The following is a 14986-nucleotide window of genomic DNA, read 5'->3' on the forward strand; positions in this document are numbered from 1 at the left end:
TAATTTTATATATTAATAAATTTAATAATTTTTTGGTTCAAAACAATTCTTTTCGGATTAGGTATTTCTAAATAAGGCAAAAATTAACTAAATAAATAAAATATGATAGTAATTTTGTACAACTTAATCAAAATCGTTTCTCTATTTCCTCATTAATCATTTCTCACAATTTATTAACTAAAATATTAAAATATTTATTAACTAAAATATTAAAATATTTTATATTTGATCATGCTCATTTTCAAAATTTATACCAAACAATTATAAAATAATTCACATAATATTACAATAATCATATACCCAACAAGGGCAGTTGTTGTTCTCAATAACAAAAACACTTACTACCAACCATTCAAACAATTTATTACAACAATTAGTATTTTCAGTCATCTTTTCTACAATAAAAAAGAAATTCATCAAATCTCAATTGGACTGAATATTATTTACATTTTCCCGACGTTTCTCATCAAATTAGTCAAACAAAAATACACAAGTGCTCAATTTAGCAACAAAAACCACTCATGAATTACAATTAGACTGTTCCTTTCCATCACCCCTACAAGGCTCCAATTCAATGGCGAGTCTTGGACTATTCCTTTTGCGACTGCTGATGGTTAGCCACACGTGTTTAGAACTCTCTCGGAGCCCGAGAATGATAAGACAAATAGTCTTATCCTCTGTTGTTAGCCAAAAGTAAGGTCAGTGGTTAGTGTTTTTTTTGTAGATGGCTATTGGCTAGTCAATTTTCGTGTATTCGAGTAACATATGTGGGGACCGGTATATTTTGATCAGTGTCCAATAAAGAACCTCTTCAACTCCAAGCTCGCCTTCTGCTCTTGCCGCGTATATATCCTCACAGATGGCAATCAACCTAAAAAAAGATGTATATGCATTAGTTTTCTCTATTTTCATCTATTATAATTGTAATTAACATTCAGGGAGAGAAGATCATTTCGAGAACCTGTCGCAAGAAGGAAGGTTCTCGTAAGGGATTCTCATCCTTAGGTCAGAGCACTGCAGTCTGATAAATCGACCAACCGCAAGAACAAAAGAAATATAGAGTCCCCATATACTGAATTTGCTTAGAGTCTCCCCAAGAAAACCTTCTGAAATAAACCATTAGCATAGAGAAATCAATCAGATACACATAATTCTAAGGGAGAAATCATCTCAAAGGGGATAATTCCAACTTAAGATCTAAAATAAATAAATAATCAGATACACACATTCCAGCTGTTTTTTTTTTTTCAGAAAAAGGGAAAAATTAGAAAACTAACGTGGTGTTTCCTCGGATACAATTATGGCCATCGGTCCAGCCAAGCCTCCGCACTCGGTCCCATTCAAAGGAACAGTATCCTCAAACGACCACCATGAAGTATTTCCGTGATGCATAACAAGATCTGCACTAACCCCGTCAGCCTACAACAACAACAATAAAATTTTAATCATTCTCAGCTTAAAAAAAACATTAATAACACAATGCTGAAGAAAATCATACGAAACAATACCTCCAGATCAAACGGTCTTATTTCACCAGAACCAGTTAACCTGAAGTGTCTTGGGTAAAGGTTGTGTACTCTAAAGCTGTTGTTAACTCCCTTAAGAACATCTTGAACTTCAGAAGGCTCAGGAAGATCCCACGGATTAACAACATTCTCATATTTAACAACCTCCTTGTTTTTCGGCCTGTCCCGGTTAAGTACCCAAGTAAAAGTTATATCCATACTCCTGTTGATGGATTTGGTAAATCTGTTAAGAACAACGTTAGGAACCATCCAGTAAGTAGCAGCATCAGGTTGGCAGCACATTAGCTGTATATCGGTATTATCATATGCATCCAAATAACCATTAGGATCGAGATTAATAGTGTCTATGTCCCACGGGATTCTCTCGCACAAGGTAGTCTGGAATAAAGTCAACCTTCCGCCTGCCGTCTTGATATCAAGCTGAACACTCGCGTCTTTTATGGGATTAGCTATGTTTGTTGGATTTCCACTGCTGTACATCTGTAAAAGTAGATGCTCGAAAATTACACAAAACTTGTACACATAACACAGTTGTGCAAGTAAATAAGTAAATATAATACAATGAAACAAAATCAGTTCCATAGGTAGATTTATTTTTGGTGCAAATTTATTTTTTCATTCACACTGATAGAAACCATCTACATAGGTTTAAATTCCAACAATAATAAGAGCATATTAGATAAATAGCTATAATAGAAGGTATTACTGTAGAAAATTAAAGGGAAGTAATACTACTGTGAATGTTGTAAACTTAGATTATCTATTTATATGATAAATACCCTATAATATAAGGTAGGTGATAATATTATAATCAAACCTAATTATTCTCAATCCTGTGGCATCAAACCTAGTTTTTAGGATGACATGAGTTTTCTTTGATTGTTTTGAGTTTTAGGATGGTCATTGAAAAGCAAGTTGTAAGGTCCTTGCTTCAATTGAATCATGAAAAGAATTTGTCCTTTGGATCGCAAACTACCACTGAAGTTAAAGCATCTTCATGAAGAAGAGTCCCATTACAAATGAGAATAATATTAACTTGTCCAGTCTAACAGTTCTTTGAAATGTACGAAAAAAGTGTAGATCAGGAGGATAGTTGAGGGAACTCCAATTTGTTTAGGTTCTGCCTAAGTTGGTAAATGTTTTTGAGAAACATTAATGATTGTGGGAGAGGAAATTATTAAAGAAAACGTCATTCCTAGTTTTCCATATAATCCATATATCAATGCAGAAATATGACATAAAATTTGGTATTGATAATAAGAATGAAGTTTTTCAAGATGATGGTTGTGAGGAGATAAGAGATGAAAGTATAAATATCCATGTCAGGACACTCAAGCAGAAGAGCCCAAGGCAAGAAAAACAGACTGCCTTAGCAAATGGGCAAGAGATAAAATGATGTGAAACTCTTTACATTGATTCTGAACATAATGGGCAAAGTGACTGGAGTGAAAAACAAAAATGATGCATGTAAACAAGTCCTTCGATGTGATGATTTTTTTTTTTTGTATCTTGTTACATTCTCCATAAAAGATGCGACTTTCGAGCTGACTATGTGGTAATGATATCATTTAAAAAAAATATTATACTACGAGAACAATCTCATAATATAGTATTGAATATTTCAACACTTACCAACATAGGAGCCCAAATAATGCAGATCAAGATGAAGAACAAACATATTCCGCTGCAGAATTTCGTAATTTTCGTTTGCTTATCTCCCTGTCTATGCTTGGCCCTGTTCAAGATTGCATCACATTTCACTAGGTACAAGCTGGCATTTATATCTTCCAACTGCATAATAGTATATAACCATTCAAGAAACAGAACATTATAAGAAAGTTTGCCTTAACAATAGGCAGTTACCAACCTTCAACCAATCATACATGGTCAAGGATGTGGTTGTGCAAGACCAATCAAGGACGCAACGTAATTCATAAAGGAAGGGAAGAGCCCGATAGAGTCTGTAGCATATATAATTGACTTGTGAGACATTGCTGGTCAGAAAGTTCCTGTATAAGGAACTTTTATGAGGAACACCATTTCTGACTTGTATAGCTTGCAGAGCCAGAGAAACCGATTTTGTTAGATATATAGCTCGAAGAGCAAACACACCAGCTTCTCTTTGTGGAGCAACCATATTCCAAGCATACTCTGTAACAAAATATGTGAATAGTACAAGATTGAAAAGGTAGAATATCACTCTTCCAGCAGCAAATGAACAGAGGTAGATGACTCGATCAACAACAATCAAGAAAAAGATAACCTACAGGATGAAATGTAATCAATACTTAAGAGCAACAAAAAAAGAGTCTAAAATAGAATGTTGTTCCAGTGGAGGAGTCTTACCATTAAAATAAATACGAATTCTTTTGAGAATTGATCTTCAAGTTGATATACCTCGAGAAATTCACTTTTATTTTCTATCACAGCTTGGTAGAAAACAGATACCAAAAAGAAGACAGCCAAGTCGGCACCAAAAACATATGCATACAGATCTAGCTCTCTTTTTCCTCCCCCAATCACAGAAAATATGGGATACGGAAACCCTATTTCTTCAACAATACCAGAATTTTTTGCATGCAGAATCTCTTTCGCTACGTCAGCTGCTGGAGTTAGTGATCTGTTCCAGTCAGCTGAATTGCATTCTGTTAATGGAGATGCATATACCACTTCAAGAACAGCCAATACCACATTAGGATTTTCATCACTTTTCTCAATGCTTTGAACATGAACCCTACTAGAAGAATGGTGAAAGCTAGCAGCTTTTTCCTTACATCTCTCATCGTGAACAATACTAAGCATCTGATTTATTCCTGATTCAATCCTTTCCGGTTGAATCCCATCTTCAGGTCGTGCATGGACGTCCAAAGATAACTGGACAAAGTAAGGAGGAGATTCTGTTCCTTCTGTTAGTGACTTCCAGTAGATTGAAAAAGATCTGATCATTATTTTCACCACATCAGTAACAGGCGTCATAATTTCTCGGGCCTTCTCCGTCCAGCTAGAATCTGTCAAATTCTCTTTCTTGCTGGACACCCTCTTCTTGAAAAGATCATATTCTGTTGAGGAAAACCACTCACTATCCTTTGCTGTTATGGAGCTCTGTATGAGTGTAAATAAGTAGACAAGAAACAAAGGCAACGTATGGACAACAAAGGAAGATGTAATTTTTTCGGTTGGGAATCCCAGCTCATAAAGAAAATATGACTGGAATCCAACTCCACAATGATGGATGATGATTTGATACAAATACTGAAGCAATATATAAGCTTCCGTATAAATTAGCATAATAACCCAGAAGAGATAACTTGGACCTGTGTTAACACACAAGGCATACAAGAAAAGAGCCGCAACATAGATCATTGACAGTAAACTGAAGTTCCAAAGAAAGACCACAAGAAAGCAACAATAACATAATATATCGTTATTTGAACGCATTTGTGACCATATATAACGTAGTATCTTCCCAAGCTGTAGGCTAGTGGCCTCTGAGATAGATCTGGTCTTGTCTGATATTAGAGAAGAAGAATGATCAAAAGAAGTATGCTTCACACGCTCATTTTCTCTTTCGTCATGTACTACATTCTCTCCATTAGATTGATCGCTAGAATCAAAATCTTCTTGTGGTATATTCAAAAAGCTAACGAGATTACTAACAGCCTGATTTCCCAACGACTGTATTTCAGAAACACCATCCCCCAAAAAGTGAACCGCCGAAACTAGAGGGTTTTCCTTCCCGTGGACTTTATCTTTATTCTCTCTGTCTATATTAAAACTAAAACTGGAAACATCCTCCTCAAATTCAGTGATCTCACCATAAGACAATCTCGTTAAATTCTTCCTAGATTCCACGGCCGCCTCTGTTTTAATATCATCTGGAAATTCATGAAATTCCATTGGAAAAAAATTATCGGTTTCACTGTTTAACTCTTCCTTTGTTAGGATGTCTCCCTTTTCATTGCCGCCTTTTGTTGAGAAAAGAGAGAGACTCCTCCTCCTCAATCCCTCACTACTGGGTGAAATGTCACCACAAGATGCGTTTGAATCCATTCCATGAAGCTGGATCTGAAGGTTAAGCATCTCAGATTTCATCTTCTCCACTTGTAAGTTTCGCTGGCGCTTCTTCTCCTCCGCTTCACGAATATGTTGCAGTTGCTCCTTCTTCCATGCAGCTTTCTTCTCTTCCTCATTTACAATGGCACCAATTTGCTCTGCCTCGAGATACCGAAATACATAATCAAACTCAGGAGAAGAGAACATGTACGATTGAAGTGAGACCAGCATAAAAATAATGATCTCAACAATGGCCGATCTTGATGTAATGCGAAATCCATAGTCGTACTTGTAGAATCCAATGACCTCGTATATGTAATCCACCGTTCCACACTTCTCGGCATTGTAATCTCCCAGGAAAGGGGATTGATAAGCAAGAGAAAGGATAATCACAATAAAGTTATAAATTCTCAAGAACTTGAAAACATTATTCTTCTTTTTTAGAATTTGAAATCTCATGCGGAAGAAAACAAGAGCAAAACCCAGATATCCCAAATGTAGCACATCATACTCGAGGGTTCCCGTTATCAGAATCAAAGCAAGTACAAGATCTAAGAGATGACAATAACAATACAGCCTCAGGTAATCAATAAAAGTCCACAACCCTTTTGTCTCAAAAGAGAGATCTCTCCAAACAAAAGCATTCTTGCGTTGAGTCATCACTTGGCGGTATGTGCTAGATGACGAGAACCCAGAATTGTGATCAGCATGAAGCTTGAAGCTGGCAACCATGAAGACCAGGAAATAGCTTATAAGCATTCTAGGATCATCAATAGTAAGTCCTACAAAAAAGATAAAAATCCGAGTTGTTATGAACAAAATGTAATGAAGCATGCAAACATGATGATCACGAAGAATAATATACAAAACCTATTCTGAACATATAGTGGTTCTATTCTATTATTGGACCTATTTGGCAACTTTCTGAGTAACCGCCAATAAACTTCTGAATCCGAGTACACAAGGTTCAAATTCACCCTGTTTCCAAATATGATCTCAACTGTATCCACATATGGATGGGAAATCACATAAAAATAGTGTTTTCAAATGAATCATGTATATATGAGGGCTATTGAGAGAGCTTATGCTGGAGGACAACAGAATACAAAAGTGAGACATTTAATGTTGTAAAGCAATACAAGTGTTGAGATTGTAAACAAGAGTCTTACCCAGCCAGCAGTTTCTGCAATAACTAAAATGAAGATCTGAGCTTTTCCAGCAATCATGGCAACGCACACTGCTCTCACTCTCAGAATGTTGTTTGAGAGGTAGAATTGTTCTCCAGAGAGCAAAATACTCGAGAACAAGTACACAAGCAAAAAAGAGAACAAACATAGGCCACAGTTTCCGCACGATTCGTCTATCCAAAAGAATACAAGCAGCTAGTAGCGCTATGTATAAGATAGAGATAACATTTAATAAGGAAAAACTGGCCATAAGCAACGCAGTCATGCTCATCTCAAGGCCAAACAAGTTGAACATATTCTCCATCCAGAACTTCAAATAAATCTTCAAGGTAGTTAACTGTGTCTCAAATCTCTCCTTTCTCAGAGAGAGAATTCGTTTCTTGTTCCATTTAGTGCTGTCAGAGCTACCCCAGAAATATCCTAGGGTGTACTTCCTTCTACCAGTGGCTTGGGATAGTCCTGTTTCTGCAGCTACATCACGAGGTGATTGAATCGACTCTGAGTTGAAAGAATGCCAAGAATTACTATTTCTTGATCCAGATAGAGGATTAGAATCTTGAGAAGGCTTTAGTTCCCCGTTAGAAATTTTCACCACTGGCAGGCTATCGTCAACACAGAGAAACAGTGGGCAAGGTTCCTCCCACTTCCCTACATGTAAATTAGCATTAGGTACTTTCTGCAGCCAATGGAAGACATTATACTGAAGTATACAAGCAGCAATAACCAGAACTTTCCCCCTCAAACCAGCTTCAAGACCAGCAAAGGTACGTTCAAAAACCTGGAGACCCAGAAATCGTGCTAAATCATAGTTTTTCTGGCCTGGAAACATATTAGCCTGTTTGCCCCACATCTGAAACAGATACTCTGTTATTACCAAGAACCCAGTGTAGACCAAAGAAGATTTTGAAGGTATCCGAGAAATCTTAGGCATATTTGAACATACGACAAGACCAACAAGGTATAAAAACCCAGAAGCACTTATTGGAGATAAAGCAGCATAGAACATTGTGGCATATAGAATCTTCGGGCTGTGCCAGATCACAAACCGCCTGAGGAAACCAATTATTCCAGGTAGTAATGGATCGGGATAGTCTGGTCTAGTATGCTTGCTTTGCCTCCTCTCATAGCTGTAAAGTTGCATAACTATCATAATTGCCAGAGATTCCCAAACATTTTGAAGTAAAGAGCCTCTGCTATTGAAGCCCAAGTCATGAAGATCTATCACTTCGGATAGCCACGTTTCAAGGCTGGGGAAAATGCTCAAGCAATAAACAAGCATGAAAACAACAATTGAATAAGCTTTCAGAGGAAACCATAGGCGCCTTTTTGTCATTTCAACAAGTTGTCTTCCAATGATCCAAAGCAGAAGAAGAAAAATATATCCAAATGCTATATAATTTGGTTTCATTAGGTAAACAGCCACAAGAATTGTAAAAAAGGCAATGTAGGTTCCACACGAACGATAGACTGACAAAAATTTCTCACCAATTGCACTAAGGTAAGAAGCTATCTTCCTCTCTGAGAAAACAAAAATGAATAAATAAATAATAATAAGTATAAGAGGATATGTTTCCAATGAGCAAAGATAATATGAAGTTATGCAGTATGACCCTAAAACGCTATTAAGCAAGGTAATAACTTCTGAAATTATTGTCAGCATGTGTCGATGAGTTCATTCTTGTAAAATGCACCACAATCTTCCAATCTATTAAGTAATTTCAAATGGAAAGTCCGCCTCATAAGTCATAACCCTTTAACAGGAAGGGAAAATAGCCAATCTTGTCCGAAAGTCAAATCAGATCTTGAACAGCAGTCGAGAAGTAAAAATGAGTAGGTGAAAAAGGACCTAAATTATGCTTTAACAATTCTTGGATATGCTTGAATTTACGCTTACAAGATCTCACTTAGCATGTTCTCTGTCTAAAGAAGACAATTCAATCAGATATGGTAAAATTGAATGGAGAAACCAAGCAACTGTATAACATCATATGACACTTATTTTATAATCTCACATTAGAAAATTAGAAAAATACCATAAGAAGCATCAATATCTCTGTTTCTTGTTCCTGGTGAGGCATAAACAGACAATAGCACTGATTTGTTTAAACCAGCTTTTAAGACACTAAACCCAACCGGAAGACAAGGAGCATGCTGGAGAATGGCTGAAAAAGAAAATAGCATTTCCGAGCCATGGTTATGAATGGCACAGAGGCATGCAAGTAAAGCTATTTCCAAGAAATCCCCGGAACTGTCACGTTCAAGAAGACCTACAGAACCATGTAAGAACCTTGTCAAAGAAAAGTGAAAATTATATTTATAGAACTTGGATAAATAAATAATTGTCCCAAAAAACTAGAGGAAAAGAAGGCAATAGACTATATGAGCTTACCCAATTGTGAAAGGATTTCACTGCTCAACGAACCTTCGCGCTCCAAAGTATTAGAAATAAGATCAAGTTGCAGAATATATAGGATTGCAAAATGTGCCTCACAAAGAAGAATCATGGATTGGCGTATCTTTTTGTTGATTCTGTGGCCCAGGAGGCATATCAGGAAGAATATTACTGAAGAGTAGTTCAGAATGACCACCAATTAGGACATATGCATCAAAATTCCACTTTCACACAGAAAGGAGATCACACAAAAACAGATAACTAGAACTCACAAAGAAAAACAGATTAGGATTATAATGATAACTTACTATATACAGCATGAGCAAAACCAGGTTTCATGGCAATTAGAAATATCAACACAAGCATAATAGGCCTAGAGCACTTGCGGAGTCCCCAGGCAACTGTAGCAACAATCAACACCGTTGTCTCCTCCTTCACTAAAATGAAGCATCACAGGAGAACCATCATATAACTAAGCTGAAAGCATAAATATCAATCCAAAACAGTTGCAAATTGAGTTTTATATGCAATAAAAGAGGGGAGACCTTTTGAGATTAATAATTCCAAAGATCAAAGATTATGTTTAGGTCAACCCACCTTGAACACTACAGTTGTCACCTGAAGATTTTCCATCTTCATCAGAAAGACAAACTAAAACGGAGTTCTTCACAAGATTACTCAATGCAACCAGAATTCCAAGACAAAATTGTGCAAGTAAAAACAGTCCAGGAATAGGATAATGCCATAATCCAACCATTTCCCATATCTCCATATCCTGCATATGCAAGAAAGAAGACTCGTTATTTTAAAACATTTAACCTGGATCTTGAAGGATTAAAGTCGAAGAAGAATACCTTCCCAAGTCGCCAATTCACCAAGGGGAATGCCACGTTGAAGATATATGTGCTAACAGCCCACAAGAGAATGAAGACTAGAAGCAGTCCATTCAACCCGTGTAACCAGAACAAAGATGGAAAAGCATATAAAACATAGCCAACATAGACAAGCAACCCAAAAGCACATATACTTGCAAAGTGGAAGCTCCAAAAGCAAAGAGCAAATAGAGAAACCTGCCGAAATGCAGAGCAACAGATTTTACTTGACAATGACATATGTACATCATATTTTAGCTGGAAATTATTGTAAAGGGAAACATTGAAAGATCTAGATATAGGAAACAGAAACCCACATAGAATGTTCAATTTTAAAAGTAGAATCTGCTGGCCATTTTGCCAACAATTTGAAATAAAAACCATGGCCAGAGTTTCTTTGCCACCAATAAGAAACAACAATATGAAAAATCAAGTTTCCCAGCAGCAAACAGAATGCAAGATTGATTCAAAGATGGCCAGAGTGAATCTTGTTACATGAAAATTCATGCTCAGAAGTTTAGTCTCTTGGAGTTCTCTTGATTCCCATATCAAACGAGCTTCCTTTGTTGCCTGGGACTGTGCCCCTTCTACAACTTTCATCAATATATTCATCCTTCCACGTGTAAAAGGGAGTTAAAGTGGCGTGTGCTAGTTTGATATTTTTTTTTGACACAATACCTAATAAGAACTTAAGACTATTAGCTTTAAATGGTAGCATTAAGCGTTCTTATCTCTTGCGCGCAAACTTATCAGGGAATAGGGATTTATATCGAATTTTCAAAACTAGATTAACTATCAGGGGATGAATAGAAAGGAATGTTCTATTTGACAAGTATTGTGGATATATATAGAATTTTGAAGAGAAAGGAGATTTCTTCATATATTTTGGATGGATAAACTATCGAGTTTTGTTGTTTAACAGATAAGTATAAACGACACAACTCCTTAATGTCTCTTGGAAAGGAAAATGTGTTGATTGGAATGAAACTAGTTTGATACTTTCACACCCTCCCTAAAGCTTTGCGGTAAATACCAGCCTAAACAAGGATGCCTGGAAGATCTTGATTCAACTTAAAAAGAGTGGTTTTAAGGACAATCACCGAACAGAGAGTCGATATCAAAAGCCTCGCACAAAGGTGACATGGAGTGTGTGCAGAATGGCAACCGCTGAATTGATCGGTGCTAATTTTCTGTCCAAGTGACAAACTGAGTGTATGCGGATATCATGCAAAACAGTTTAATGTTAGATACTTCGGCTCAAAACTGAAATGGGAACTAAATTTTTGGGATGGGTCAATTTGAGATACCCTTACCTACAAATGAGATGGCCCAAACGATATATGTCCCAAGGGGGTCTTTTGAAGGCTTGTTTATGACGGATGAATCTCAAATACCAAACTGGTTTTTTAATTTATTTTGGTATATATTTTTAAACGGGAAGTAAAAATATACCCTAAAATACAAAACAAGCCCTAAGGCTCTACATTTGCTAGGCCTAAATACAAGGCTTCACAATTCTCAAACATGTACATGTGACTTCTCAAACATAAAAGTGATCTCAATTCATAAATGCGTTGTCAATCCTGGGATTGATACTAATGAAGCATCCACAAGATCACCTGCTCTTTGAATCAAGTTGAAATGGACAACAGAACTTGAAATAATGTATAGTTTAAGAGAATGTACCGGAAAACCATACGTGAAAAAGTTGATGCAAAACATACGAAAAACTGTTCCCCCTAGTAAAACATTTGTATGCCTCACACCAGACCTGCAAATGATGAAGCTAATCAGTCGCGGGCAAATTTATGATGAATTGAAATACATAAATAAAAAGTAATGGATAAAATTGATTGGCTCTGCAATAAATATTGAAGCTGATATCCATATAATGAAGCCAGCATTTCAGCAAGGAACTATGGTACAATCATTAATGAATTCAGAAATTTCTTTGACAAATGGGCATGCATTTACTAAATTCAGCCAAAACAGAAGAACTTAAGTTCTGTAAAGAAATAACAAATGTATAATGATTTGCATAATTCATTAATAATATGAAATGTCCCAAGTCAATCACCTGGATTCCCTGACAAAAAAGGAATGTTTTGAGGGAAGAAGTTGATCAGTCATGCTGCATTCTCTTGTTGACAAAAGAAAATCCAGTTCCTCTAAATCGAGTTTAGCATAAGATAGCTGTGTAAAATTCAATGAAGGAGTAAAACAGAAGCCTTATCAAATAAGCAGAAAGTGAAAAGAGAATCTTTATCTTTGTCGATGGTATATAGGAAACCATTTAGTTAGTGGTTAGCGATGCACCAACTGGATTAAAGCACAGAAGATAAAAACAAATATACATACCATCAAGTAAAATAAAACCAGAGAAATGCTGGAACAAATTTCCGGCCACTCAGATTTTGCAGATATTTTATAAAGTCCAATAAACTCCGCAATGCTTTGAAATATCTCAGGAATTGGTGGATTTATAGGAAGCTGATAAAGATAAAGTAGGCAGATGTTGAAGGATGCGTACAGCCAAAGTGGCCTCCACCACCTTGAAGAAAATGATAATTCCCAAAATAAGCCTCAGAGATAGTTTTTTTTTAAGTAATAATTTGACAGAAAGAGGTTATGTAAGCTTCCATGGATTATTTTCCAAAAAAGAAAACAAACAAGAGTAAACATATGTACCTGAAAAGGCCATGAAAATTGCTAGTTAAGGACCAATCAACAAGACCAACACAGCTGCAAATAAAAAATGGTAGAGAAATCCAAGAGGGGTTGCTAATGCCCACGAGAAGTTGAGTGGCAGGTAATAAGAAGCAGGAAGCAACCCTAACATGAGAACCTACCATACAATGCAACAGATAAATGTTAAGGAAAAGAAGAGCATATTGAGGATTGAAGATGAAAGAGTTAGACTTTTTAACCACTCAATCTTTTCTGTTAGATGCATAAAGGAAAAAATGCTAAAAGTTTCCGTAAAATTGAAGATCTCAACCGCTGATCAATTGATTGATCGCTCCTGCACAACTCCTATTCAGTGATTTTTTTTCTTTTTTTCAAATGTTAAAGATTCTATTACCAGAGTTGTCACAAAGTCGACTTTTAATAAACACAAACGGGAGTGAAAGAAGTTTAAATAGTGCATATGCTCTAATGAATGCAGTTGAGTTGTATATGCAGTAAGCAAAATAACTTGGTAAACCTCAAGTTGCGGGTAAGTAGTCCCTGACCTATATATTCAGTAAATGACGATAAATTTCCCCAACATGATTCATAACTTAGGAGTGAACCATATCTGTCTGCACGGATTTCAACAGAAGCAACAAAAGCCACAAATAATTGCACAACCAAGAAATAGATCACAATCGGAGTTCTCCAAGATTCAAGCCTAAATAAACATTCAAAAAACGTATGAGAATAATATATAAAAAATAATAATAAACATAAATAGGTGTACCAGTAAACAAAAAACTAGTGTATAGAAAAATAAGTGCTTACTTCATGAATCCAATTAGCTTAAAACCCCAAGCATTGCCAAAGCCCCACTTACCATCGTCCATAGCCGATACCATAAGAAACAGCACTTGCATGAGAATAACAACTAGAGAGAATATAAATATTGACCATAGTAACGGAATTCTCCTTCGAGAACGAAACCCTACAACATAATTAATTCTTGTATTAGTACTAAAACGTCATAAACATGAGTTTTAAACAGAAATTCAGGCAATGAGCCTGAGGATTTTTTCTCTTGATATTATTCTTATTTTCATATACATCTAAGGATGTAATCTAAAAGGCATAACCTTATTAGAACTAAATCTAAAATAAGCAACAAAACTCTGACCTCAACTTATATGGGAAAATGCAATGAATCTCATAAACAGAAATAACTGCAAAAGACATACCTCTTTTGGGGGCAGTAAATCTAATAAGAAGAAAAGCCAACAAATCCAGAAGAGATATTAAGCTCCAATTTAGGGTAGCCGCTGCAAAATATGAAGACATAAAGCAACTGTAGTTTCCTCTAGAAGCATAGAAATGACAGGTTAATTCTAATTAGTAGACCAATCGGATGGTGAAATCCAACAAAGTAACACCATATAAGAACTTCACAGTTCATGCATCCTTGCCTAAGTTTAGGAATTAGAACTAAGAAAATTGATTCCACAATGAGTAACAAATTTCAGATGACACGCTCATAATGGAAAGCTTCAACGAATTATTAAGCACAGAGGATGTAAGAGAATAGGAGGTACCTGTAAAAAGTAGCAAAGGAAGCACAAATCCTCCAAGGAAAGTGTCCATGGTCTCACCTATTTCCTTCTCCTCGTAGAATTACTCCAATCCCATTCCAGTGAACTCAATCTATTAGGAGATAATGAAACCCCACCTCTCAAATCAGGAAAGACCGTGATTTTGCACACAAGAACCAGGTTCTCGCTCTCTTCTCCGTGGCAAAAGAACTCCAATTGCAACTTCAGATGGGTTTCCAATCTTTCAATAAAGAAAGAAAACCCATCTCTTATAATCGGATATTTGCCTGCCTGCCTTGCAGCATATGAAATTCGATGAACTTTCGGGATCTGCAAACTGGAAGCAGATAGAATAAATAAAAGTCCGGGGTTCCTAATTTACAAATCAACCTGCTTTCCCTTTCCCTTTCCCTTTCCTCTTTCCCGCTACGATAACAAATTGGTTATTACAAGCTCCTCAATGCGGACAATTTCCTTAGCTCTTCGCAGTGAGAAAATCAAAGCGAGATCATCCGCCTTCCCCAAATTAAAATCAAAATGGGGAGAGTATATATGTATGTATATGATAGCTGATTTATAGAGAGAAGAAAGAGCATGGGATGTTGAAATTAGTGAAATCAAAGCGCAAACTACATGGGTAATTCTTTAACATCCATGGATGATGGGGAATATTCTTATCATGTGAGAAGCAGCAACC

General features: G+C 36.3%; 1 protein-coding gene across 1 annotated transcript; it reads right to left on the reverse strand.

The window, feature by feature from the left end:
* Positions 1–286: 286 nt before the first annotated feature.
* Positions 287–14969, reverse strand: LOC124937609 (piezo-type mechanosensitive ion channel homolog). The gene is made up of 21 exons (XM_047477902.1): positions 14293–14969; positions 13942–14022; positions 13532–13691; positions 13264–13421; positions 12719–12875; positions 12389–12581; positions 12108–12223; positions 11717–11801; positions 10013–10228; positions 9756–9933; positions 9467–9595; positions 9156–9329; positions 8800–9033; positions 6749–8284; positions 3873–6361; positions 3394–3789; positions 3159–3317; positions 1509–2006; positions 1278–1419; positions 962–1106; positions 287–871 (listed from the first exon to the last, which is right to left on the reverse strand). The coding sequence occupies exons 1-21, from the start codon at positions 14339–14341 to the stop codon at positions 736–738; spliced, it is 7431 nt and encodes a 2476-aa protein (XP_047333858.1). The 5' UTR covers positions 14342–14969; the 3' UTR covers positions 287–735.
* Between the last annotated feature and the right edge of the window lie 17 nt (positions 14970–14986).

Source organism: Impatiens glandulifera, chromosome 5, assembly GCF_907164915.1.
Source record: "Impatiens glandulifera chromosome 5, dImpGla2.1, whole genome shotgun sequence".
NCBI lineage: Eukaryota > Viridiplantae > Streptophyta > Magnoliopsida > Ericales > Balsaminaceae > Impatiens > Impatiens glandulifera.